The sequence below is a fragment of the Amblyomma mixtum genome, chromosome 10 (assembly GCF_055824585.1).
Source record: "Amblyomma mixtum isolate Tamu chromosome 10, ASM5582458v1, whole genome shotgun sequence".
Taxonomy (NCBI): Eukaryota; Metazoa; Arthropoda; class Arachnida; order Ixodida; family Ixodidae; genus Amblyomma; species Amblyomma mixtum.
The window spans coordinates 178,294,721-178,322,683 of NC_143021.1; the positions used below are offsets into that span (position 1 = coordinate 178,294,721).

Consider the following 27,963-nt stretch of genomic DNA (forward strand, 5'->3'; position numbering starts at 1 on the left):
CCTCAGACGAACATTTTAAAACAAATTCTATTTTGCCAATGCCAAAATTCACACAATCACATTTCTACCACCAACTAGTTTAATATTCAGATTGATTAAGATCACTCAACTATGGTGTTGATGTTAAAGAACCAGAATTAAACGAATCGCTTGGCTTTCTGGCGCCAGTGCTCATAATTAACGCCCTTTTATCCTGCAGCACTCCTTCGAGGTAACCGAGGCATGTAGCTATGTATAGCTGCTATACATGTAGCCATGCATGCTGCCTTCCATGAAAACAAACCCTAATAAACTCCTACCAGGGGCCGCGGCAGAGCGGTAAGCCTAAAAGTCAACCCAATCCAATCTATCAGCCAAGCCAATATTTGTGGCGCGATGGTCTCGTTGGTTTTCGTCGCGTGGTGCTCCTTTCGACCTTTACTTTTGCTGCAATGTGCGGTTTGTTCGCTCTGTGGTTGCTTGGCTGTGCTACAAATGTGTTGTGTCATCTACGCGCTCGAAAAGACGTTCGTTTGATTCTGAGGCTCTCGTGAAAAAGCTCCGGTGTCGCCTGACCCCTTGCCGAGACATGCTTTGTTGCTTTGGATGAAAGAAGCGGCCATGGTGTTAACACTTGCGAGGTAAGTAACTGTGCTTGAAAATTACTTTCAGGGTGTTGCTGTGGGATGACTAAACCGCATTAACGCAGTTGTACTCTGTTGCGCTACTTGTTTGCCACGGAGTGGAAGTTGCAAGCACTATGCATTAGCTGCCGCAAACGTGTTTCTCGTGTTTGTGAAAAAAAGTTGAGACGGTGTGTAGTTGCATGGTGTGAATCTTAAGGCAATTGCGCGTAGGTTCATAATTACGATAAAACAGAATGCACGAAAAGCATAGTGCCAGGACGGTGTTAGTTTTTCAGTGCTTCGCGACTTAGTTTTTCTTACTTTTCTGTTGCCTTTGCAGTGTGGATGCGGCCCGGCTACCGAGTGTATTGGTGCCTACATTAATTATGCCAAGCCGTGGAAAGCACAGGTAGGTTGAAAATGTCGTATAAAAGTTGTGCATACTTCCACAGCTTATTAATTTATTTATTAGGCTTGCCAAATGTAAGTCTCCAACCATCCACTCACTACACAGTACTTTGCACTGTGCAGTAGCATTGTTTAGGAAAGCTTAACTGTTGTGTTAACTTTGCGAGCTTCAGTCACATTTTTCACTTCCCAATCACTGAGTGCAATGAGCTCTTGCAGTGCTTTGGTATAACTTTGCCAAACATGTTATGCCCACAGGGCTCAATGCTGAGCCAGATAGCAGGACCATATATGACACCCCTAGAGCCACATGTTCCTGGATTGTGACCAGACCTCTCTTCCTTACTCCTGTGCAGCTGTGGATCATCAAATATGCTGTCAGTGCCCTGATGCGTGATTCATCAGTGAACCCTGTGGGCATTGTAGTTTCGACAGAGATTGTGTTTTGCTGCATCGTTGACAACGTGCAGTATAAGGTGCTCTCTCATACTTTATTTTCTTGTCCATACAGTGTGGATGTGACTGACCTAAGCTAGCAGCTATATAGTACCTGCAGCTTACAGCAGCAACCTTCAGGTAAGTTTGAACTACAGTGCAAGTTTGACCCTGTCACATAATGGATACTTTCCTTCTGTTTGCTCTGTGCAGCGGAGGGTATCTAGCTATACTGCAGTGTACTTGTACAATAATGGATAAAAATTTGTGGGATGAGAGTTCTGTGTGAAACATTTTCTCTGTGCTGTTAGCCAGAGCAATTTAATCAAAAGCCTAGAATCAGGAGGGGACATGGATACTCGATCTTATTGAACAAATTTCAGCTGACTGCCTGGCGAGGCAATGCAAAAATAAATATTTTCGGAAAATCGACATCCAGCAAACTTTTCTCTATGAGTGTACCTTGTGCCCAACCTAAGTCATTAGCTAGCTTGCAACGATGTGGTAAGGATCCCTACTCTTGCACTTGAATTTTTTTGACCATCAGTGTGGAAGTGACTGCCTGTGGGAGTAGCTGTGGTGTCTTGCAATGTAAAAGACAAAAGAGCTACTACTGGGGCGAGTTAGAAATACCTACTTGAAGGAATTGGTGAGCGCTATAGAAACACTGAAAAGGGACAAACGCACAGGACGAAGCACTTTCTAACTACTGTTTAATCTCAGAAGAAACATGACTATATACACACATTTGACGACAAGAATGAAGGAAAAACAGGTAAAAACTACGCGCACTTACAACAGCCGAAGATTACTGTTCTTGAGGGAGGTTAATTCTGTTCCCCCTAACATCACTGAAGGGGAGCTGACGCATTGCTTATCTGGAGCAATGTGCATTGCAAAAGCTTCGATAATTTCTTGTTCCCGTCTGTTTCTAGCCCTACCTATTACTTTGGTGTTTTTTAGCAAGGGTATGCATTTACAGTGTGCGAAATGAGGTGCCAGATTCCCGGACTTTGCAAGTTGTTCACTTGATCTTTCGTGTTCTCGGAGCCTCTTGTTAAGGCATCTTCCCGTTTGCCCTGCGTAAGTTTGTTGGCAGCTGAGGGGAATGCTGTAAATGACGTTTTCGTCACACTTTACATAGGTGTTTTCGTGTTTGGTGTTGCACCCAGGTTTCTTTTTGTGGTCTTCATTCTCGTTGACCTTTTTACACATTCCAATGAGCTTATTGGGAGCTGAAGAAACCACCTGGACTCCGTACTTGTTAGCTGTCCTCCTTATTCTGTGGGAGATATTGTGAACCTACGGCATCACGGCAGGGCGTCCCTCGTAGCTCATTTTCTTAGTTTTGTGGGACCCAGTAACTTCTCTTAGTAAGCTTTCAGCAATGCCGCAAAGTAACTGCTCCGGATAACCGCTCTCCTTCAATTGGGAGACCTGTTGGTCTACGCTCTGAATTATCGAGTGGGGGCAAGATTTTCTTATAGCTGGTTTCAGGCAAGACGTAGCTACAGCTCGCTTTACAATTCTGGAATGACTGATAATTCACAGCGTAGACCAACAGGTCTCCCGATTGAAGAAGAGCGGTTACCCGTAGCAGTTACTTTGCTGTACTGCTGAAAGCTTACTAAGAGAAGTTACTGGGTCCCACAAAACTAAGAAAACGAGCTACGAGGGACGCCCTGCCGTGATGCCGTATGTTCACAATATCTCCCACAGAATAAGGAGGACAGCTAACAAGTACGGAGTCCAGGTGGTTTCTTCAGCTCCCAATAAGCTCATTGGAATGTGTAAAAAGGTCAACGAGAATGAAGACCACAAAAAGAAACCTGGGTGCAACACCAAACACGAAAACACCTATGTAAAGTGTGACGAAAACGTCATTTACAGCATTCCCCTCAGCTGCCAACAAACTTACGCAGGGCGAACGGGAAGATGCCTTAACAAGAGGCTCCGGGAACACGAAAGATCAAGTGAACAACTTGCAAAGTCTGGGAATCTGGCACCTCATTTCGCACACTGTAAATGCATACCCTTGCTAAAAAACACCAAAGTAATAGGTAGGGCTAGAAACTGACGGGAACGAGAAATTATAGAAAATTTTGCAATGCACGTTGCTCCAGATAAGCAATGCGTCAGCTCCCCTTCAGTGATGTTAGGGGGAACAGAATTAACCTACCTCAAGAATAGTAATCTTCGGCTGTTGTAAGCTCGCATAGTTTTTACCTGTTTTTCCTTCATTCTTGTCAGTGCGTGTGTTCCTCCCTCTTCTGTGTATGATATGAAGTCAAATGTGTGTATTTAGTCATGTTTCTTCTGAGATTAAACAGTTGTCCTGTGTGTTCATCCCTTTTCCGTGTTTTAATAGCGCTCACCAATTCCTTCAAGCTTGCAATTTACACGCATTTTTCATGAACTGGTACAAAGCTTTGCAGTCGGGCATTTGTTTTTGCAGTTTTTTTTGGAAAAGCAAAATATTTTGTATTGCAAGAAATATTCTCACCTCTGTTGCTTACAACTTACTAGTTGTTCAAGATGTAAACATGCTTTCGGAGCGGCAGATGACTAATTTACTTGGCACGGTGGACTTACTGCATACAAGTGAATGGTGTCTGTCAAATTCGCTTGCTTTAATGACATATTCTGAACTTAATGTTTACTGTTTTCTGCAGAAGACGTCCCCGGCTTGTCTACAAATTCATCATGGTCTGTACAGTATCCTTCCTGCTGCTGTGTATGGCCGGCTTGATGAATTCCTCATGAAGACTGAAGACGGCATTTATGTCATAATAAAATCATCCCGACTGATATGCTTTGCCATTTTGGTCGATTGCTTTACAGATTCATGCAGATTACACACAGCAAGGTGTATGTCCGATTTCAGACACTCTGCGGGCTTTTAATAAGCCCAGTGGCCCTGGGAGGTGCACTGATTGGTGGCTGTAGTTCTGGCTTGCCTCATAATGGTGAAGAATGCATTACCTGCAAATATCCTCAAAAGATCCGCCGGCGGATATCCGAGATGGATATCTGTCGGCAGTCTAAATAATTATATTTGTACCTCCGTCGGAGGTCCGTGCGAGAGCCGCTGGACGTCGGCGGATCTCCCACGGATATCCGTATATCCAGTAAAGGACATACCTCGGACGTCCATTGAATGTACACTGGTTGATTGGGTCCATTTGGCCGTGTGCCGTTGCGCTGAAAAACTATGAGTGTAAATTTGAGAACAGTCACGTGAATAATTTTACGAACATCACCTGTGCGTCTAAGTTGTCGTAAAGCACGCGAGTGGATCTGCGATCCCCACGAGATGAGAGGAAATCGATAACGTATACTCTCCAAAAATGAGGTGACACACTGGCGGAAAATGGCTTTATCGCTCTGTATTTGTTGGGCTGGTTCAGTAGAACACGAATGGCTGCGTGTGAGCACTGCGCATAAGTGGACAGGTGGTTATTATTCATAAACCCTTCGCAGATGCTTGCAGTAAGCAGGCGAGGACATCAGACAATTTGAAGGCTTTAATTGCGACAAATTCAGCGATGAGAAGGCAGGCCACTCAGAGAAAGCAGAGCGCAGACAGCCCCGTGTTATGCTGTGCCTTGTCTTTTATTAATTCGGCCAACAATTTGAATACCCAGTTAATTAACCATTTTATGGCTTGCATATTAACCATGCATATGGCTTGCACAAGGCTGCTTCGATCAGTCACGAGCTTTTCACCGTGTGGTGTGCTCTGCACCTCGCTTTTTTTCTCTTTCCGGATTTTTGACATGGGTTGCTATTTGGTGAAGTGAACGCAATATACTTGCGATTGTGCCGGACACCCTACTCATCCAAAAAACAATATCTTTTATGCGCTTTTTGGGGTTTCGGCAGCACGATAGCACTAAAACTTGCACATTTCTATCGCCCCAGCCGCATAAATAGCCCGCATGCATTTCCGTTATTGTTGCGTTAAAGTTCCTCAGTTTTCTTTACATTCTGCTGATGATGAATTTTTATGGTGTAAAGGCATCTTTGGCCAAAGAGTGCCATGGTTCAAGGTTTTTCTTCTACTCAAGGTGGGGTCAACGACCCATTTCCTAAGCCTTTCGCCCTAAAGAAGCCGAGCACCAGGCAGGGGAAGGCTTGTACCCATTGTATCATCGTTGGGTACCCGGCGTCACTGGGGATCGAACTCCGCACCTCCCGCATGCGAGGCGGATGCTCGACCGGGCACCGCTGCGTTCAATTTTCTATACATGCTGCTGTCAAACATCCTTGCACATTCGTAGCTCAGTTGTAACCTAAACGGTAGGTTACGAATTCGGCGACAGGGCATAGCGCAGCTTGGATTCCACAGTCAGACCCTCCATGCACACGTAGGGGTGGCAGCAACACTCAGCTTCAACGTTCAACTTAAATAAGGGAAACGTTTTGATCCTTGAAAAGGAAAATTATGGTACCCTTCGGTCGTCAAATTCGTTTTACCATAAAGATTTCGCCACGCAGTGGACACTGTGGCAATGGTTGTTACCTTCAGGCAGCAGGGCCCTACCACACCCTAGTATGATGAGCATGCATATATCGAGTCCAAAAGAAAGAATGGCTGCGGAAGACTCACAGGTGCACTTCTTTTTTTTTATTATAATCTTGGTCCACGCCTCTTTAGTGTGGATGTACACATAAACCGACAAAACACAGTTCTCTACATCTTCCACAGGGTTGCTCCATCTTTAAGTAATCGAAGGTTCTTTTCTTTTATTGCTCTGGGATGCACTGTCTTACAAACACTTTGCCCCTCAACATTTATATTCCATTCCAGGAGACGTACGTATGCCTATCTGAAGCGGCTGCTGATGCACCGTTTCTGACTGTCTGGCACATACACTATTCTCTCAAATACTGGTTCTGTTTACTGTAGTATAGTCTACTGTGACATCACTCAGGTAGCAGCTTTTCATGAAAGATGAAATGCTGCATAAATTTTGCCCACATTAGGAACAGTCACCATGAATTGCTGAGAGGAAGAGCAAACAAATAAAACCAAGAGCTCGTACGTATATCGGTAGATCTGCCTAGGGAACAGTGTTTGTGGGTGAAATACTATTACACAAAGGCTGTACTCACAGAAGGACGCTCTAGAAGCCAAACTTACTTAACACACCGCACAATGAGTAGGCAGTTTCGACGTCACTTCCGAAAGAGCACGGCGGCTTTAATCTTTATTTTCTATCATAAACAAAGGAACCATGAACTATACGCCTCGACCTTGCAATAATACTTCTATAATTAAAATGGGGAAACCCGTCGGATTACCGGAAAGTTACCGTCAGTGATATGTCATGTGAGGTTTAACATTACTCGCGGATGGCGAGCCTATGCTTTACTTGCACATAGCCGAGGGGTGTTTGCCTTACTTTTAAAATAGGCTGCAAAAGCATTTCTTCAAACGAAGCAGCTAATCCTTTAGTCTGTTACATTTTTGTCCATGAACATAGCATACATGATCACACTTCAGGTAACTTACTGAAGAAGAAAGGACGCCACAATTAAAGGCAATCTACATGAAGGTGATGCAACAACGGAGCTACTAAGAATGGGCATTATCACACATACGTTGTAAACCCAACAGCTGCCAAGGACAGAAACGAGCCCGCGTATTTGTGCCACGAGATGCCCAGGGGACAAATTTTCAGTTGTAGAACTTCGTTTTTTTTTTCAGGGATGTACTTGGAAACTGACGTCACCGCTTTGTTAGGAAAGGATACGTTGACCATACATCAGGAACATGAGACACTAGCAGGACACACGCTATGTACAGAGGATCTAGTGTCGTTCTTTTGAGGGTTGGCTAGGATTTTTTAAGGAACATGATGTAGTTTAACAATGTCTGAAGTCGGCTGGACAACAGAAGGAGAAACTTCAGAGAGGTCTGAACTGACATGTTTAAAAATGAAACAAACGCTGAACTTCACTCTCCAAAAATGCACACCAGCGTTAGAAGTGTAGGAGACAATAAATGGTTACCCAGAACTTGAATTATTGTGCCTCAAACCATCATATGTAAAACAAGCCTGCAAGTGTAAACGGGAAGGAATAAATAATACTAGTCCAGAACACCTGCAAAGTGCCGAGCAGGAAATATAAAGGATTGCCGTTAGGCCAAATTGTCTCAGCCGACAGACACAGTACAAGGAACTGGTTGCTTTAGTTTCATGTCAGTTACGCGTTCACAAGCACGTTTAAGTTGTATAACTACAATGAAAAACAGCCTCCACAAGACATGTCTGAGTGCTGGTAATAGTTATGCGCTTTCTAGTGCATATACTATGTACATTCATAATCATGCGCGTGTTTCACAACTGCACATGCTGAAGACTAGTATGAACAGCCTGTCGTGTAGGGCAAACAGCCTGTCAGCAGCACATCGGAGAACATATTTCTACTACAAATACTTTTAGACAGCCAACGCACAAACCAGTCTTTAGAAGACATATTTCTTGCTTTGGTGTCGGTAGCATGCAGTAATCGATGGTAATCTGTGATATCTCTGGTTATTCTGTTTGCAACATCTCATTGGTGAAAGGAAGGGCGAATGTAGAGCAAATTAACTTTGGAGAAAAAATAGGGTGTTGAATTGGGCTAGAAGGCTTGTAGCGGCGCACAGGAGCTAGACAAGCGCTGATTTCACTTTTCAAATGTTACTCTATTAAAGGGACCGATGGCTAAACGTGAGAACTGAAGAAGTTACGTTGAGTTTTCTTGCGTTGGCATCAGAAGTGAAGATTGCGGATAAGTCTAAATTATTGTCTTGAAGGGCAACTCCTGGGGTTCTTTGAACATTTTCAGTTGATAGTCGCATCACATTCCTCAGATTCTCGTCTCTCAGCGACAACAAACGTTTTTCGTAGTACCTAGTGAAAGCATTTTAAAACAGCGAACACAACTAACCGTAACCGTGACTCAGTCAGCGACCAGGGAGGATGCTTCGCGTGATGCAGTGAAGATGTCAAAACACTCGCATGTACCCTGAATGGCTAAATCAGCGACCGGAAACGATGACTAATTTCATGAAATATCTGCGGCTATTTGACAGAAGCTTTAAAACTTTGTTACTGAAAAGTGGAGGAATGCTTGTGACGTCCAAAATGCACAGTTTCCCGCAGAAATAATCTGATCCCAGGCCCAATTTGAAAAAAAAAAACCATGCTGAGGCCATAGAAACTGCAACCTTTTAAATCGATTTCCACCGTAGTGAAATGTGGCATGGCTGCCAAACTTGCTACAACTAATTTGAAACGATCTTCAGTATAAGTTGCATTAGAACATGATAACCTCGAAAAACTGCCAGAGCCGCGCTTTAAATGAACAGCGGAAAAAAAGTAAATACAAGCAATGCTTTACACTACGGCTTTGTCACTGTGTGCCACGCACCTACGTCACTTTTACAGTGCACTGCTCTTTTGGTTGCTCGATGGTTTGCAATTTAATTAATACATGCCCTATGGTCATGCCTAAGACGACGTGTAAATCGTCGCGTTGACGAGTGTGCACCGTCCAGTAACCGCAAGGCGGCACTCCAAGGATTTAAAGATAGAAATTCAGGATTCACATTTGGTATAGTGTAAAAGTCAACTGAATTCGTATTTAAAAAAAATGGAGAATTTCCGGGTTGTACTTTTAGATTTTAAGTTGTGCAGATTAGTTAGAGAAATATAAAAATTAAAATGAAAAAAAAAATGCACCATGGTTGCACCTGTCACCATCTTATTTCAGAAGAGATGCTCCTAACATCTATCCATTTATCGAGTGTAAAGCATGGAGGCAAGCCCTTATGTTTTGTACGCTGTATAGTCATCCCCATTTGAAACTACATCAGCGCTTATCTGTTTCTTCATTCCTGCTCTGTTCGCACTATTGTTCTTAAAAACACAACACCAGCTAGCCCAACTGTCCGTATTACATCAGTGTTCCTGAATCGGACTACATGCGAATGAAAGTTGCAAGTTTCGTGGAAAGTTTGTTGCAGTCGTTGTGGCACTAGATACTTTCAGAAATGAGATTTCTCCTATGTCATGCGAAAGGTATCAGTCATCAGTCCTTTTAATATGAGTTTTAACAAGCCTTTCTTTTGAACAGCAACTTATTGTTGAAGTAACGAGTTTGTTTCGAGCTTTCTGTAAATGTAGCGAGTTTGTTTCGTGCTGCCTATAATTGTTTTAAACTGCACACCAGGCATGTAAAAAATATCAGCCTCTATAAGTGGCAACCTGTTACAGTTTGCTGAATTACTCGTATTTAAGCTTATAATTTATTTATGTGGCTCAAGATAAGAAAATGAGAAAATCGAATAAAAAAAAAAGGTCAAACTGGAGAAATGAAAAGTCGGCCAGTGCTCTAGCTGTGGAGACTTCCCTTTTTTTGAGTGTGGTGGAGAACCAAGGAGGAAATAAAACAAAAGTCCAGAAATCAGGGCAAAAAAATACTGTATTGACAACATTGTGGATATGTAATTTGCTGCAATGCAGGTTTTTTTTTTAAGTACGTGGAAGCATGGGGTGATATGTATGGTCTGCATGAAAGTGACTGGCATGAAACGCTACCATACAGGTCCTAATGCATGGATGAAAAAAATGTTACACCACTCCAAAGAAGAAAAAAAAAATGAAACAGAATGGACAATGGAGCACACAAGAAACAAACAAAAGCGTCACCAGTATCTTTCATTTTCTTGAGTGCCCACGATGTGAAAGTAACACATGCCTTCACCACACATCAAGTATATGCTACCTACTTGAAATGCACACTGCTACCGCCGTTTAGTGGCTCTAGCAAGCCACCAAAAAGTGAAAATGTTGGCTCGATTCTTCACATAGTAGTGAGTTGCCAGGCCATGACTATGCAAATGCAAACACAACATGCATAAAATATAATGAGGTGACCATGATGCCGTACAGAGCTTACACTAGTGTGGAAGAAAACTGCCATCCTCTTTTGGCGTCTTGCACGCCAGAATAATTATTAATATTTACAGTCATCAATAAATACCTTAAAGACAAAACCTTCACTTAGAACTCTCATTCGTTACCTTTTTTCTTCCTGGCTCTCACTTTATTAAACACATTAAGAAATAAACTGCACTACTGCAAAGTATAGAAAATTAAACTTTGAAACTAAAATAAAGCAATAGAAGCTAAACAAGGTACAAAAGCACTCCCAAGGTTAGCAGCATTACTAAACTTTGTATTTCTGGTGCAGAAGATATAGCTCTATCGTAAACAGAAAACACAAACTAAAGTCACTCGGTATTTCAGACAGGTGGTGCTAAGAAATGCAGGCACAAGGAAGTAGAAAATAAAATTAGCAACAAACAGCCTAACTTTCACGTGCTAGTGACAAGGCTGTAAATATGAAAGATAACAAAACTCGATAGCTGCTATGACACTGAGGACAAAAGAACAAAAAGAAACTAGTGCAAACTGCTGAGGAAAAAAATTGAGCAAGAAGCAAATGCAAGAATAGAAGGGTACCAACAGCACATGGCACACATGACAACATGGCAGCCTGCTTGGTCGTAAGGAATGCAAAAGTCATTGTTCATGTGGTACAATGGTGATCTGAGTGCAAATAATGACAGCACAAATGAATAAGAAACAAGAAACGCAATAAGTGAACAGAATGAAACACATGAAAGAATTCACACCAATGTTTTGCGTTATCCCTCTCTTGTTTTGTACACATGAAAAGCAAAGCACAGAAACAAAATTATGAGATGAAATGCTTTCATGTAGATTTGTTTAGCGGCTCGCACGGTATGCCAGGTGATGATCATGATGACCATTTCCAAGCGGGAAGCAGTGAAATCCAGAGGCACACATAAAAAAAAAAGAAAATACTACAAGCATTCTTCACACAACACTGAACAAAAAGTGGGCGGCATGAGGTCACATCCCAGTCCCGAATCGCACATCGAATGAAGATGCATTTGCATTTCAACTACCCCTTCTCAGCGAGAAACATGGCGCAGCCTTGGAGGCTACTTTACGCTGACAACAAGGCAAAAGGTAGCACAGCAAATGAGGTTGAAGTTCACTAACACATGAACAGCAGATGCTGGAAGAGGCAAATAAAACGCACCGGAAACTTGTGGCAACGTTGACAGTTTGCACAGAACGCATATGTCTGGGGGTTTAAAGACGTGCAATTTCGACAGAGAGTCCACAGTGTAAGAAGCTCAACTCTCTAAGACGACGACCCAAAGCTCTGCCATGAACGTGAGTCCACGGAAGGTAAGTGTACCACACAGACTGCTATCAAAGTGTACTGCTACCGCCTACACGATGTACTGCCACCTGCTCTCTCTCTAGGTATTTAGTACGAAGACTGCAAAAGTGACGCATTTTACGTAGCACTATATGTCTTGTTACACACGAACGTGGGAGGAGGGAAAACACAGACTATAGTATAGCTGGTAACTTTTACAATGTCATTTTTCCGGTTCATCGATCGCGTTTACTTTCGCGCTTCGTTTTGTGTCTAGGAAAATTGACACTGCATGGCAGCAGCGTAGAACGATATGCACAGAGGAACAATTTTTTTTCTCTTCCGAGGCTCTTCGAGCTGGAGTCTGCTAGGACACTACGCTGTCATCACAGCGCTTCCATTCTCTCTGTCACCTTCTGCGTGTGAAACACTTGAGGCTGAAACACCTCGCCACCTTCCGATTGGGCCGGTAACTCTTCTTGACCTGCTTGCTTTAAGAATGTCGTGCCAACTTGGAGGGCAAACTTGGAGAGAGATAGCTTGGAGGGATCATCAACAGCACTTTGACACTTGATTCCAAAGTCCACACAGCACCCGCCACTGCTGTTTCTCGTATACAGGTGGTAGGAAAGCAGATGGGCTTTTTGCACTTGCTGCCGAAGCAATGAAGATTTTCTTTTACTTTCTCAAGCTCTGACAGTTGCTGGCAGGCCCATCAAAGTGACACTATTGCATCAGCATTTTGTTCCCTATTAAGTCTTATTCTGCAAGCTCACAATTCACACAAAATTCCAAGAGCATTCATGAACAAAATTTTATAAAACATGGAAGCCTATCTATGGTTAGACAGTAGAACTGATGTTTTTCGGCCAAAGCTTCATTTGTGGAGTTGGAAAACAATAGGAACAATGAACATAATGTGCAAAGAAGCATGCCTGCAAGAAATCACAAAGTGAGTGCCATTTGCAAAATTGAATGATGAGAGCCTTTTGTGGCTTTCCCACTTAAATGCCTCAAATAAATGATCAGCCAGCTTCAGACTCAAGTGCGCCCAACGCTACCACATGTACACTGTTCACTGACAGGTGCACAAGCACATCTTCCACCAAACAAGCAACATGGCTGTCCATGAAGGTGACATCTTATGCCACTCCTTAAGCAGAGAGCCGAAACCAGTTTCTTTTTTGCCGCATCCAGCCTTGCAGCCTCGACTAATGCTCCGCGTCAAATAGTCCGCCGTAAAACAACCACAGCCTGGAAAGAAGGGGAAAACACTTGTCTCTGCCGGAAACAACTCGTCGCCCTTCCCACTGAGGTAATTGTGGTACTGAGGTACGGTGCGATAGAGATGTATTCGTCGTTGACTGCTACAGTGACAATATGCTGGCGTTGCTGTTGCTGCGGCTGCGTGGAGACGAAATGAAATTCGTGCCTTGGAAAGGGGTGTTCTTGCTTCGCCGTGGCGTGCGACGAAGCCGCGCGATCTTTCGGGACACGGGAGGACAGGGTAGTGGGTGCGTGTGTTGGAGAGGATGGGTGAGTTAGGGGAGGGCTGCGCGGTGGGGGGGCAATGTCCTACGTCGAGTTCGAGACCGGCGTCTCGCAGGGGGTCGTCGTGGACGAAGACAGGGACAAATCTTCGGCTTCCTCGTTGTCCTCCCTCTCGGTAGCTGAGTCGCGGCCGATGGCGGCGTCGATGCCGTCTGAGGGCCGGGGTGCCTCATCACTTCCCAAGTCGTCTTCGAGCACGGAGCCCGTGACCAGCTGGTCGGGAGTGGCCTCCATAGGTTCCTCCAGGTCACTGCTGGGCTCTTCTACCACTGGTTCCTGCTTGATGTGGACGCCATTGCTGTGGGGGCAGAAAGAGAGGCCGGTGTGAGCAGCTGCACGTTGACACGCACGCACAAAACATTATGATTCTGCATGCAGAGCATGCTGCATGTGCATCTCTCATTTCTTTCCCTGGCGAAAATCTTTCCCAGCCCAAATGGTTTATGGAACAATTTCCAGCTGGTTCCAGTGGGAACCAAATGGGTTCCAGTTGGTTCCAACTTGAACCAGCTGGAAATTGTTCCATAAACCAGTTTCCTAACAGGAAAAGTGTAGCAATCGTGAGTACAAATCACCATCATTTAATTGTTAAAACTACATTTACACAGCACCTCGTATTAGCTTAGGTTTGAAGAGGGAACAGAGGAAACTAGTGAAGTGGAAGGCTATTAACGAGTTAGCATTAAGAGGGAAAGTAGAGGAATTCAGGATTTCACTGCAGAACAGATTTTCCGCTTTAACTGAAGAAAACAACCATAATGCTGAAACGATGAATGATAATCTCATAGCTATCGTCACAGAGTGCGCCGTAGAAGTAGGCGGTAGAATGGTTTGACAGGATACCGGCAAGCTATCTCAGGGCACTAAAGATCTGATTAAAAAACGCCAAAGCATGAGGACGTCTAACTCCACAGACAGAACAGAACTAGTAGAGCTGTCGAAGTTAATAGATAAGCACAAGGTAGCCTACATAAGGAAGTTTAACATGGAGAAAATCGAGCATGCTATAAAGAGCGGAGATAGCCTAGAAGCAGTGAAGAGAAAACTAAGCATAGGCAAAAACCAGATGTATGCGCTAAGAGACAAAGAGGGCAGTGTCATTAGCAACATGGATAAGATAGTTAAAGTAGCCGAAGAGTTCTACAGAAATCTATACAGTAGCGAATGTAATCGGAACGTTACTGTTATTCCTAACCATGCAAGACCGGGGATGGCGAGCCGACCCTAACCTGGTGAGTCTCTCCCCCGGGAGTCCCTGGCCGAGCATGCCGGCGACGAATCGCTCCGCAGCGTCTCCCGCCGCCCCGTGGAGCTGTGGAGCAGGCAGCAGGCCGCCCGAGGAGACAATTGGGCTGCTGAGGGGTCCGTTGCCTGCGCTCGGCGGCCGGGCCCCGGGCATGACTACGCCACCCGCAATGGACGCCGCCGTGCTCACTGCCGTGCCGGAAATCGCTGCACTGAGGAATGACAGGTTGCTCTCGGCCAGCGCTGCCTGCAAAGACAGAGGAAGAGGACGCGCACGTGTCAGAGGTGACACTAATGCGATGGCGAAGATGGACGCCAAGTATGAGTTATGCTGAGGCAACTGTTTTTATCTGGTCAGGTCTTGGGATGTTGTCAAAATGAGAATATCTTCAGGTGCCAGTTGTGACAGCCAGGCAGCAGGATACAAGTAATAACAGAAGAAAAAAGTGATGTATACCACGTGAGCTTCCGTTAGAGTGCATGCATTGCCACGCAATTTTCTGAGAGCGCCTGCTCTTGATACCGCTTACGAAGTAACATCTTTTACCTGGAGACATATTAGCTTGCTTGCCTCAATTTGTGGCGCTCCTGCTCAGCGGCAACACTAAACGGCATTGAAATATTAGCGAGACACAATTGCGGGTGGTATATATCACTTTTGTTTCCGTGAATATGCCTAGTGGAGTACACACTCAGTACCACCGTAATCGTCATGTTGGAGTACATAAAGGTAGTGTAGCATGTCTTATTGGCTTACTGCCACACTGCTTACTGCCGCAGCGTGCAACTGCAGGCTGTGCGCCCAAATGGCACTCGTCAAGTCACCTGAATACTTTCATGCATGTCCTATTCTTGGAGTGGTGGTAGATACAACTGATGTATAGCAGTGCCTCGTACACCCGGCGAATTTTTTGGCAGCATCGCACGACCATCGACCCGCTGGCTTGTCACCGCCTAATCACAGAGTAGAGCGTCGAAACAAGAAAGAATAAGCACATCTGAAACACATGCACTTGTTCTAATTTGCTTTACTGCTCCACAGCGTGATAAGGCATTGACAAGCCGGCGGGTCGATGGTCGTATGATACTGTTAAAAGAAATGGTCAGGTGTCCAGCAGTGTTCTACAAGACACCGTTTTATAGCATGTGGTATTGATAAATAAGAGATAAACGTGGGAAAAAATGTCACATGTGATCAATCCGATTCCTGTGGTAGAGAATGCGTTAGCATGAGAGTTCCCCCTGACAGTGGCAGGTGGTGCGATCCAGTCCATCATTCACCATGTGACGCTGCACCCCTCGCCACTCTCCCAACCCCCTTCGACTCTGCTCGGCAACAGCGTTTTCTCTCTCGCCGTCCCTCTTCTCCCACCGACTAGCCCTCTCCCCACTTTGCCTCCTCTCCTCTGAAGCTTCACACACAGGACAACACCGGACACTTTCCGCTAATGGAAGTTCTAATGCTAACGCATTAAAATTAGAAGCGCATTTTTGAAGAACACTCACTTGCAGTGAAGCGTTAAGGGACTCTCCGTACAGACCCGGACTTTGCTGGAGGGTCGGACTACGGACCGATCTCTGTCCTACTTGCTGGGAAGGCACTGGTAGGCCCCTAAGAGAAGTAAAAAAGAGAATCACTTCAACATGCACTCTTTTAACATACACTCTAAATGACAAGTGTGGCTGCAGCCCTCTGTGACCCTTTAATGACTGCTTTAACATGTTATTGCACAGTGCTTTAGTCAAATTCAATTTGGAGAACTTTTGTTTTGTCACTGGCAGTTCACATCTGAACAACACTTGATGACCATATGCTTGCTTTATACAGACATAACAGCAATGCTTTAAAGCTGACCAAAAATGTAATGTAGGGGATATTTACTTGTAATATTTTTGTGCACATTGTATACATGCAGATAGTGTTAATAAACTTGATGACGACAGAGACCATTGTATGTCAGCTCAAAACTCTTGAGCATGAAATGGCAGCCATTTAAATCATGCAAATATTAAAAAGGAATGGTATAACATTGTTAGGATCATTATGCTGTTTCATAAAGCATAATAAACTAATAAAAGAGCTGTCACAAAATGTTACGCAACTCTAAAGACTTGGCAGTGAACGAATAGCTCTCATGAAGAAGTGTTGGCGTAACATTATGATTTAAACAGATCCTGAGGCATCAAGGATAAATTTACTGGTGCTGCAAAAGCTCCCAACGTATGGTCACAAAAGCAATGTTGTATAACACTTGGGTCAATCATGCACTACTGGACTAGTCTACAACATCTATAATGTGGGACTAAACATGACTCTATAGCATAGAAAATTCAGCTATGCTGCACTAGTCAACACACAAGGTAGTTACATTAGATGAATGGTCTGTAAATGTGCCTAAGCACCTAAAGACAAGCAAGGATGTGACTATGAGTCTGTTATTCTGTTGGCGACTGAGTTTTTCAATTTCTTTTCTTGTAATGCATATAGCAAGTATATTGACTATGTTGCCTAAATGGCTAGCAATAGATGGTCTTTGTATCCATTTACAAGTATAAAACGACGCTCGCCAACAAAACACAGCCAACAGTTCACCCTATACTACTACAAACATACACACAAGTATTGGTACACAAAAAGGCACAAACAGGGTTGCATCAGTGACTACTCAAAACTTGCTTAAAAAGAATTTTAGAGGGAAACACAGAATAGGAAGGGCAGGACAGGGTCAGGAAGGGGTGTCTGTACGCAAGGCTTCATGCTGAAAAAATTGCATGCAAGGACACCGGAGAGCCTGCAGACAGGCATGAAGGAAATTATGTGCTCTACCATAGGCTCCCTTCGGCTCCCTCATCAGCTTTTTCTATGTAATTGTTTCAAACGTACTGATTCCTAAATGATGCACATATGTTCTTGGAACAAGAGATATGCATTCATAAATGCACTGTCAAAGCTGAAGTGTAAATGGCAAGAGGGAAGTTATAACGGAACACCACCAGCTATGAATAGTTACAGAGCTGACGTTTTATTTTCTCAGTATATATAGTTTAGCAGCATGGAATAGTTACTAATTATACAAACTGTTTTTGATATGCACAGAAGTCTTGAAAGAAGTTTATTAGCTAGAAAGAAGTTCGAGCTGTGTATCACTGTGCGCAGATACAAAAACCTGGAGAAAATCTTTCCCAGCCCAAATGGTTTATGGAACAATTTCCAGTTGGTTCCAGTTGGAACCAGCTGGGTTCCAGTTGGTTCCAACTGGAACCAACTGGAAATTGTTCCATAAACCAGTTGAGCTGGGAAAGATTTTCACCTATGATGCATATGTACTCCTTGCATTACCTTTGGAGGTCGTTGCTCGCAACAGCTCTTATGCTCAACGTTACAAGCTTGCATTCAGCAGCACATGTTATATATGCCCATGTCGTGCAAGATGAGCTGGATACTTAAGAACCTTTGACAGTGCATAGTGCATCATATACGACGCCGTCTAAGGCTTCGACCGCTTGGGTCGGCAGTCCTGGTAGAGTTCGAGCAAGGACTGTCTTCCGACTGGTTCGGCCTACGGCTTACTCAGCCAATTGCGGCGGTGCGTTCCGGAAGTCGGTGAATTTTCGGGGACGGCCACGGCTGAGGTGACGCCGCTTAACAAATTCGCGATCGTCCACCATCCAAAACGAGCCGTAGTCATCCTCGTAACGAACAAAGCACTTATGCAGCGACAAGTTGGTTCGGATAGCATTCTGCGCTTGTTGGCGTTGTTAGGTCCGGAAGCCGCGAAGGTTTATAAGGAGTGGTTGGGAACAGGTGTGGGTGGGGTGTTTGAGTCAGTCAAAAGATAAAGTATTGGGAAAAAAATTAGTTTGGGAGACAAGCACGGAAAATGAGAAAAAAAACAGCCATTGCAAATGCCAGTAGTTCGGCATAAAAAAATTAGCAGTGAAAAAGTAAAAAATGAAAATTGAAAGAAAGCTCATATTTAGAAAACATAACGCAAATAAGTTTTGAAAAATGTTTACAAAAATAACGTTTAAAATATAAGAAGCGTACAATAAGCAGGAATTACAAAACAAAGTATGACGTTCAAGTTTTGAGGTAGTCACCGATGATAGACGTCCCCATTAATGATTTACGAAAAAATGATGTGGGGCCATTAGAGATGACGCATGCATGCAAAAGCAAGGTTATGGAGTAGCCCAAGTTTTTTTTTGTCAGAAATTTGGTGCCATTTACCAAGAAGGAGAAAATGAAACGATAAGCAAGCATGCAGAAAAAAACACGAGGAAGGAAAAAAAAGAAGCAGCCGCATAATTCATAGCATCAAACAAGACACAGACAAAATGATAGTAAATCAGCAAAAGAACATGCACCCGCGCATGTGAAATAAAGAATGTGAATACAGGAAGAATGCAGAGGACAGAACGCAATGTTAACATGTTGTAACACAGGAATAAAAAATCAGAAAAATAAAAAGGGGAGGGAAAGAGAGAGAGAGAGAAAGAAAGTGTGTTAAGCAAGCACAACAAGCAGCGCATTTTCGCAGGTCTGTTTGCTCACGCACAATAGTGGCCAGTACAGAATTTTCGAATCCAAATCCAGATAATATTGTTTAGTCAACTTTTTTTTTTGCCTGCGGACTTGCTGCTCTTCGAAGTATGCAGCAGACTCTTAGTAAGCTTTAACTATATAGTTTCGTTAGTTGATCATCCACATTGTGAAGGAGCAAGCAGAGTTCAGAGAGAGCACACTGCATCAGTTAGCAACGGAGCAAACTGCACGCATGTTTTGGGCGGTTTAAGGTTGATGATTTACCCTGCTATCCGATCTTGGAGTCGCTGGGGCCTACGCTTGTAGAATTCTATTTCGTCCACAGTCCACACAGCCCCTTTAACGTTCTCAACACGCATAAAACATTTGTGTAGGCTCAGGTTGTGTCTCACCGCATTCTACGCGAAAAAAAAGAAAAGCACATGTTTGGACTTTAGCTTCAATACTGGCAGTGTAAATAAGCAGCTGATTGCTAAGGGAAAAACAAAATAATTATTTAAACAAGCATCAATGAAAGCACTAATAACTAACAGTAAAATTCTCAAGTGAAATTGCCTTCAATCTTTTTGCGAACCCTTCACGCATGTAGGCAAAAATAACTAAATTACACTTTATAATCAGCAAGACATCCTGCAAGTTATATACAGTGATTTAAGTTTCTGAAAGGAGATGAAATTCTCAACACAGAGCATCTCCGTTCATGCCACACATAATATCTCAAAGCAGTAAGTCCAATACAGTACACCAGTCTTGATGATGAGGCTTCTGCTTTGATGAACTTGAAGTGGTTTATACCAGCTATCGTATTATTGCAACTACGCTATCTACATGCTCTGGAACTCATCAGTAAGTGAAGATTTGAAATGAGTTAACGGGAACACCTTCGCACCCTACTAAAAGGCACGCAGAAGTAGCATTTCAAGCCATGTGCCCTATCAACCAATTTTCAGCCCCCAAATATCATGAACCTAAGGTTTTGAGGACGATAGTGCTTTTTGGTCAGTACCAATTTCCTCTGCCATGAACTGCTTGGTTTCCTATCGTTCTAGTGAGTCAATCGATGAAGCACAGATCAGCTATTGCTTTAGAGCAAAGGCTCTTTTTCATAGTAGGTGGCACTTCGCACGTATGGAATCCCCATGTCGCTATAACTGCGTGATTATTTAGAGTAAATTCTAGAACAAGAATGAAGCGGAGTTATAAGTGCACAAAGCAACTCTATATTACCTTCCAAGTTGCAGCATTCCTACGGAAGTAGCAGAAGGTATTCTGGAACCAGTTGTAGATCTCATTCAGCGTTAACTGTTTATCAGGAGATTCAATTATGGCCTGGAATAAAAAAGCAATGAAAAGATTTCATGACCACAGCACAGTTAGTTGCAGAGAGCAGAGTTTACAGAATCATGCCCACATTTCTACATCACTGCAAAAAAGCAGTATATTGAGTGTCAGCCAACAGCAGCAACAGTAATAGTGAAAAACCCTAGTGAAGGTTCCATATCACAATTCCCGTAATTCTGTACGCTTTCCATATGGCTCATACGGAAACCATATGGAACATACGAAGTCTCAAACAGTTTGAGCCACGTGTCAGCCTTTTAATGACAGTATACAACTAATGACCGTATTAACCCTGTCCTTTGTCAGTTGCAGGGATACAGTGGCCGCAACTGACAAAGGACAGGGTTAATTCAAGAGACATGGGAGAGGCCTTTGCCCTGCAGTGGGTGTAGTCAGGCTGATGATGATGATGATGATGACACAACTGTCAGCCTGCTACTTAGAAACCATGAGTAAACTATATGAAAAGGATACAGAACAATACAGAATACATACGGAAAATACAGGAATTTCTGTATGTTTTGCATACCATACAGACTCCATATTTTCAAAATTTATATGCACGGCTTATATATGACATTTCAGGGTGGCAACGCACTGCACAGTTACTACAGCCTACAGGTATCTAATGTAAGCTATTGATAGCTACAAGACATGGATTTTAGCAACTACCCAAGAAACAAACATTTTACGCTAGGAATACTGCAGTGCATGCATCGTAGTATACATCTTTCTGTAGCACTACCAGGGGCTCAGGCTATGAACTGTCACATATTCACATAGGACATAACATCAAGCAGGAGAGAACTATGGCCTGTCTGTAGCGTTATGCTACTGTTCTCTGTTCAGTCTGCAAAGAGAGCACTCACCTGCCGAATGAGAGAGGCGTATGTGAAGGGAGGCCGTACGTCCGCAGACTTGTAAAACTCTCGATTTCGCTGGATCTCTGGAAGGGGGAAAAAGAGAGTGAGACAATGATCACTGTGTGTAGGTTTTAATGAGTACAATTCCGAGTATCGAATCCTAATTTCTGGCTGACACACTCCCTTGTCTTATTTGCCTGCTGTATCTGGAGAGCACAAGGCCATACTCGCCCGATTTCCAAAACCCTGTGTGTTAATCACCACACAACGTGTTAATACGAAGCTGTTGAAATGACAGACGAAGTTGCTATCAAAGAAAGTAATGAAATGATGAAAAAAGAAATGGAAATGATCAAGTAATACTTCAGCGAACACCACTCACCTTCGGTGATATCCAAGTTAGCTCTCTCCGCAACCCTGCGCCGTATGGGCGAGTCGGGTAATGATGCAATTTCCATACCTGCATGGCAAGGAAACAGCAACCGAAAGTTGGACTTGACTTTCTACAAGCACACAATAACATGCAGTAGTCAATATGCAATATAAGTCAAGGTTTTAGCAAGTTCAAGCATATACCCCAATGGACACTGAAACTTCCCTGGATGTCCCATGGACATCCTGGACGTCCACAGGACGTCTAATGGAGTTTCAGTGCCCATTGGGTACCAAGCTTCAAAGGTCAACATTTGAAAATGGAATGAAAGACTGTCGCAGATAATTCCTGGCTAAGAAGGAAGCTTTGTGCAGTTAGTTTAACATCACTAAAATTCCATGAAAGGCTATGCAGGTACACAGAGTGAATTTGAATATGACGCTGATCTGTGCCCTATATATTGCATTTTGTTTCATTCTGTTGGCACAAGTTTTAGTTGACGTACAATGCGAATGGACTGGGCTGCACAGTTTACATGTAGCGAATGTAGGCTGGCTAGATCAGCGACTGACCCGACAGCGGAGACACGCCCTTGTCGCTCAGCCTGCGCCGGATGGGGCCCGAGCCCGGTGCCTGAGTGGACGAAGGCAGCCCCAGAAGCCGGCTGGTCATGAGCGGACTGCTCATGGTGAGCGGCGGTGGGCTCGGGCTGATGGGCAGCAGCGACTGAGGTGAGGACGTCGCTGGCTTGGGGGTCGACGACAGCAGCTGCAGGCACACAGACGAGGGGGGAGGGGAGCAGCTCGCAAAAGGCTGCCGAAAAAACTGCACGCTCAGTACATCTGCCAAACAAAAAGCTTCTGCCGTCGCAAGGAACGGCCTGCTGCACACAATGACTTTTAGCATACACAATAACTGATCAAAGAACTCACAACAAAACAGAGATGGGACACGGAGAGTGACAAGAGAGAGTTTTAGCGTAGCGAATACCGTCAACCGCCACCACCAGCACAGTCGCAGCCACTAATGTGCATGCTTAGGTGGCGCCAAATTCCCACACCTGGCCCGCTGGCGCCATCTACGCATACGCAGTGGCAGCTGTGGTGGGCGGTACACGCTATGACAAAACTCTCTAAACACGCAGGAAAACCCCATTTTTTGTCACTTTACGAGCTTCGCCAAGAATCTGGACCAACAGGACTGCAAATCCGTTATTCCGCAAAACTGGTCTGAACGGTGACAGCACGATCATTAGCTAGCTAGCGAAAAACCAAATGACAAATAAGTGAGAAATGTGCATGCATATATAAGGGAACTAAGTAGCCCAGGATAAAAAGCAAGCTAATGACATGCTTCTGGCACCCAAATATAATCTTAGAATGCATCTACTCTTTTGAGGACATGCTCGACTTACTAACGCACTGAAAGAACACATGTATAGCCGGCCAAATCTTTAGCTGGCGTGCCCGATGGCAGCTTTTCCTGTGCTTCTGCGCTTTGGGATGAAGCAAACTTGCGGAAAGTTCAATATTAAGCACGGGCTTAGATTTGATATTTTCGCAACTTTGCTCCGTCAAAAGCTACAGGGGCACGGAAAATGCGGCCGTCACGCACGCCAGCTAAAGATTTGGCCGGCTGTACCTTTTACTGAACATGCAAAGTAAGATAGCACAGAACAAACACTACAGTGGCCGTGCACAACGGGAAACGCAAGGTTGGTGTCTAGTGAATAGTACAAGCAGCATAAAAGAATGATAAATTGTGTTCCATATTAACTTAAACTTGTCTCTCAATTTTTAAATTTTTTTTGGTGCTACTGATCATGCTTTAGATGCAAAATCGGCACAGTCTACTACAAAAAAATGTTCCGTGCATGTACTCACCGAATCTTTGTTGCCAGAGCCAGATGAGCTGCCATTCGGCGGCTTCATGTGGAGGTGTGCCATCATGGACTGGAGCCGATCTCGCTCTTTGTCCAGCTGCAGTTCCAGCTGAGACACAACCTGCATCTGGACTCTGGCTTGTGCTGTGCTTCGATCATCCAGCTGGTGTTCTGTGTTCAAGTGTCTGCAAGCAGAGAACGCACCACAAAAGTAAGCATCACAGTGCTGCATCTGTAGCACCACATCATTACCATAAATAATTTGGTTTGAACTGACACTGCCTGCTTAATGGACTTATTTAGATAAATATCATCATCATCAGTACATGTGGCATCCAGTTAAGAGAAAAGGCTGTTACCAAACCACTACTTGCCCAATGTCTGGCTTAACAAACTGTTTGTCCACGACTTTTCCTATTTTACTTGTTTACCTAGCTCTCTGCAGGCTCTGCTTTTCCCCAGTCGCTCGGCTAAGGAAATAATAATGAGGCCTCTCTAGCTTTCCACTTTGCACTTGAGTACTACCAGTGTCCAAAGTAACTGATCTCCCCTTCAAGTTTTGAATCGTGCCGGACTGCATGCGGGTGCCAGCTCCCAATGGAGACTGAAACTCCCGTGGATGTTCTGTGGACATTTAGGACGTCTATGGGACGGCCAAGGGAGTTTCAATGCCTATTGGGAGCTGATGATGCAGTCCTGGTGCCGCGACCGGCGAGTACGCTCCCGGCACGATTTGCGACTTGGACAGGGGATTTTCTTGGACAGGGACAGTTTTCTCCCTGATAGTATGTGGTCAGCATCCTCGGAGCCTATCCTCCGCTCCCACCACTTGTCTTTCAGTATGTTATGCGTTGCACTATGAGGACCCTAATTCTTCCCAGAAGCTCGCTGAAGGTAAGCAATATCAGTGCCCAAGCACAGCTGAAGACACTCGCATATTCATCGAGTGGCATTTCCAAGTTACACGACGGGAATGTGAGACAGTCATGAGCGCGATCGCCGCCGCGGCGGCTCAGTGGTTATGGCACTCGTCTGCTGACCCGAAAGACAGGGGTTTGATACCGGCCGCGGCGGTATGAATTTCGATAGAGGTGAAATTCTAGAGGCCCGTGTACTATGCGATGTCAGTGCAGGCTAAAGAACCCCAGGTGGTCAAAACTTCCGGAGCCCTTTACTACGGCGTCCCTTATAGCCTGAATCGCTTTGGGACGCTAAACCTCATAAACCAAACCATGAGCGCGGTCACTCACTTTACAAAGGCCTGGTAGTCTTCACACTCGGCGTCGCACCCGGGCCACTTGCAAACGCCGTGGCCGTAGAGCGCGTGCCCGCTGCTGGCACCACTGGCACCGGAAGACCTCTCCTCCTTCCCCAGCTGCTGCTGGAACGTGGACGGCGACGAAGAGGCGGAGCCGCCCGCCTCGTTACCCCCGTGGCACAGGGGACCGCCCGCCGAGGCGTGCTGCTGCGACTGCTGCTGGTGGGACTGGAGTCCCTGGAGGGCGCTCTGCAGCACAGTGTTGTTGCCGTTGACGAGCCGGGAGCCCGAGGACGACGTGGTGGGCGGATGCTGGGCCGTGGGCACGCCCAGAGGCGGAGGACCTGGAGGCGCGTGCTGCTGCGCCTGTTGTTGCTGCTGCTGCTGCTGCTGCTGCTGCTGCACGGCGACGGCGGCGGCGGCCGAGCCCAGGAGGCCGTTGAGGCCCTTGAGCGGCCCGCCGTCGACATCTAAGCCCGACGTGACGCCGTCCTTCCAGAGCCCTTGCAGGTCCGTGTTCAGGGCTGCGGAGGGGTGGCGGCACAGGGGGTCAGTGTTGCGCTGGAGTCTCGCGGTAAGCGAGTACAGCTTTTTGAAGCGGCTCAGTGAATACCTTTGCTTGTTCCTATGATGTGATCCATGCTTGCTTACTACATGTTCTTTTTTCATCCGGCGACAGAGACTAGCCCATAAGGTTCATATGACGCCAGGAAGATTTGTGCAGCCAACGTTTCGCTTGCGCGTTTCCTTTGTTCTTGGTCGGAGGCACCAGTGGAAGTTTTTGCCGAGAATTCTTCCAGAGGAGTTACCAGCCAATCGGCTGCTTGCTCTTAGGAAATCTCGAACTTCGTCTTGTGTGCGAACAAGCGTGGACGCCAGGCTGCACATGGCTTCACTTGCGTCTGATGGCAAACCACAACCAAATGTTGAAACTAATTAATTAGAGCTTGCTTCATGAAAAGTTTTAATAAATGCCGGTATTTGATAAATACCCGGAGTGGACAGCAATTTGCTCCTGTCTAGCTTCAACAATGAAAATAACCAGCACTTCGCCTCCGCCAAAGCTAACCATGTTCGTACTTGTGACAGAAGCCAACAGCCACAGAAACCCTTATGTTATGTACGCTGTTATGTACGCTTGTAAGGACGACATGGTTGCATGTGATAGCAAACTCCCCCTTGCATAGCTCATTTTCCTTGGGGGAAAAAACGCCGTTCTCCACGTGAAGACATGTGTCCGCCCAGTATAACAAACAGTGAGGGTTGACAAGATGCTATTTTCATTTACGCTGGAATAGCGTTGATGCGCGTAAGAGGCCAGAATACTGGTTTTATTTCCGCGTGAAGCTATGTGGTATGTGCGGTGGATACTAGGAAAAATTCCCAACACATCGTACGACGTTATAAAGACACTAGCAGCCGTGCCATACCCATCTAGAGTGCGCCCATTTCTACGTCAACTTTATCTTGCGGCCACAGGTGGTGCCGCATTTTAGAGCGCCCGGTGGTACCTGTCATGATCCCGGTTCAAAGGAAACGCTCTTATCATCTATCCATACACTCCATAACGGACATGACAAAACCCGACAGACAAGGGTTCGATCCCGGCCGCGACGGCTGAATTTCTTTGGAGGAGAAATTCTAGAGGCCCGTGTACTGCGCGATGTCAGTTCACGTTAAAGAACCCCAGGTGGTTGAAATTATCCGGAGCCCTTCACTACGGCGTCCCTCATAGCCTGAGTCGCTTTGGGACGTTAAACCTCAATAAACTAAACTAATAAACTAGACACCACAAATGAAGGCCCAGGTGCATTGGTGAGAAGCTAAACGCAGAGCGTTCAATTAATTGCTTTACACTACGCCGATAGCAACTGACGGCATTTATTCCTGAAAAACTCCTCATATCACCAAAGAAAAAACATAGCGCGGGCATCAACAACTACAAAGGAACTGTATCCTTTCCAGCTTCTCTGATACTACAAATTGCTCCTCCCTGACACAAGGCCAAACAAAACCGCCGAATGCGATGGAGCTAGGGGCTTTGACGACACCGCCGCCAACAAAGGAAGGAAGATGCAGGGGAAACACGACGCGAGCGAGCCAGGCATCTTCGTTTGCCCGAGCGCATGTCGGCAGCAAGACACACCAAACGCGATCCGCAAGATCCGCGACCCACCGCTGCGGTTGCTGTCGGCGCCGAGTCGACACGTGTCAACACCGTGATTGCGACGCCGGTCAAGGCAGCCGCCACGACAACGCGGCCCCCGCAGTGCACAAACAAAAACACCGCAGCGCCATTGTTTGCCTCGGCGTACGCTTCGACCGCCTCGCAGAATCGCCCTGTGCCACGCGAAGCCCGCTGCTTGAAGGCCCGCGCCGTCTGTCTAGCAAGCGTTCTTATCTGACACAGAATCCTGTTTCCTGTCGGCGGGCGTTATACGTGGTTGGGTTTTGCAGGCTTGTTTATCGCATCCGTCACGCGTGTGGTGGCCGCCGGAGCGAGGCCTAACGTCTTGGCAGCGCCCGTGGCACGTGTGCCAACGGGCGCGAAAAAAAAACCCCGTTTCGTTCGTGGAAGCTGTTTGCCGTTTTTCAACGGTCCGTGAGAGACACTTTCTTTTTGTTTTTCACTTCTGGTAACCTGGGAAGTGGCCAACGAAGCGATTCACTTCGCAGGTTGCGCGAAAAAAGCAACGCAGAGCACCGGAGGATTAGAGGAGACGCCTAGCTAGAGCCTATTGTGCTCTTGACAAAAACAAGCTTTGGCCAACCACCGATCGACGTATACGTCATTGGCTGGGCGATAGCTAGCGATAATGAGTCTCTTGCAGTACCTCCTTCTTTCAGTTATCATCACCATCATCAGCCTGACTACGCCTACTGCAGGGCAAAGGCCTCTCCCATGTCTTTCCAATTAACCCTGTCGGTTATCTTATCTAGCCACCCTTATCTTCATTCGGTTTTCAGTTCAGAACGCTTTTCGGCAAAACCAGTCCTGGTGGGCTGTGGAGTTCGGCAGTTGGGCACAAATTTGTAGTTTCTGCACCGGCAGTGGCAGCCGTATTTCAGCGGATGTAACGACGCAAATGCAAGGACGCCCGCATGCCGAGATTTCTGTGCACGTTAAAAAATTCCATGTGAAAGCAATCGAAATAAACCTAAAGCCCTCCTTTCCACCACGCCAATCCTTAAATCATCGATCGTA

The 27,963-nt window shown here is 45.3% G+C and overlaps 1 protein-coding gene and 1 long non-coding RNA gene across 7 annotated transcripts in view; one reads left to right on the top strand and one right to left on the bottom strand.

Moving 5' to 3' along the window:
- Nucleotides 1–250: 250 nt before the first annotated feature.
- On the top strand, nucleotides 251–4,256 carry LOC149327864 (uncharacterized). Its single transcript, XR_016285944.1, has 4 exons — nucleotides 251–620; nucleotides 946–1,014; nucleotides 1,525–1,589; nucleotides 4,121–4,256. It is a non-coding gene; the product is annotated as an uncharacterized LOC149327864 (long non-coding RNA).
- Nucleotides 4,257–9,905: 5,649 nt separating this feature from the next.
- LOC149327865 (uncharacterized) overlaps nucleotides 9,906–27,963 on the bottom strand; it is a 465,648-nt gene continuing 447,590 nt past the window's right edge. For 5 of the 6 annotated variants that reach the window (XM_089563926.1, XM_089563921.1, XM_089563927.1 and 2 more), the window contains 10 exons: nucleotides 24,751–25,282; nucleotides 23,502–23,685; nucleotides 22,191–22,431; nucleotides 21,628–21,705; nucleotides 21,252–21,328; nucleotides 20,269–20,370; nucleotides 19,306–19,439; nucleotides 16,002–16,107; nucleotides 14,480–14,742; nucleotides 9,906–13,548 (listed from right to left, as the gene is read on the bottom strand). In XM_089563926.1, the coding sequence (XP_089420052.1) occupies nucleotides 13,275–13,548; nucleotides 14,480–14,742; nucleotides 16,002–16,107; nucleotides 19,306–19,439; nucleotides 20,269–20,370; nucleotides 21,252–21,328; nucleotides 21,628–21,705; nucleotides 22,191–22,431; nucleotides 23,502–23,685; nucleotides 24,751–25,282 (1,991 nt within the window). In that variant the 3' untranslated portion in view covers nucleotides 9,906–13,274. The remainder of the gene's footprint in view (nucleotides 13,549–14,479; nucleotides 14,743–16,001; nucleotides 16,108–19,305; nucleotides 19,440–20,268; nucleotides 20,371–21,251; nucleotides 21,329–21,627; nucleotides 21,706–22,190; nucleotides 22,432–23,501; nucleotides 23,686–24,750; nucleotides 25,283–27,963) is intronic. The other variant, XM_089563922.1, reaches the window with a different exon arrangement.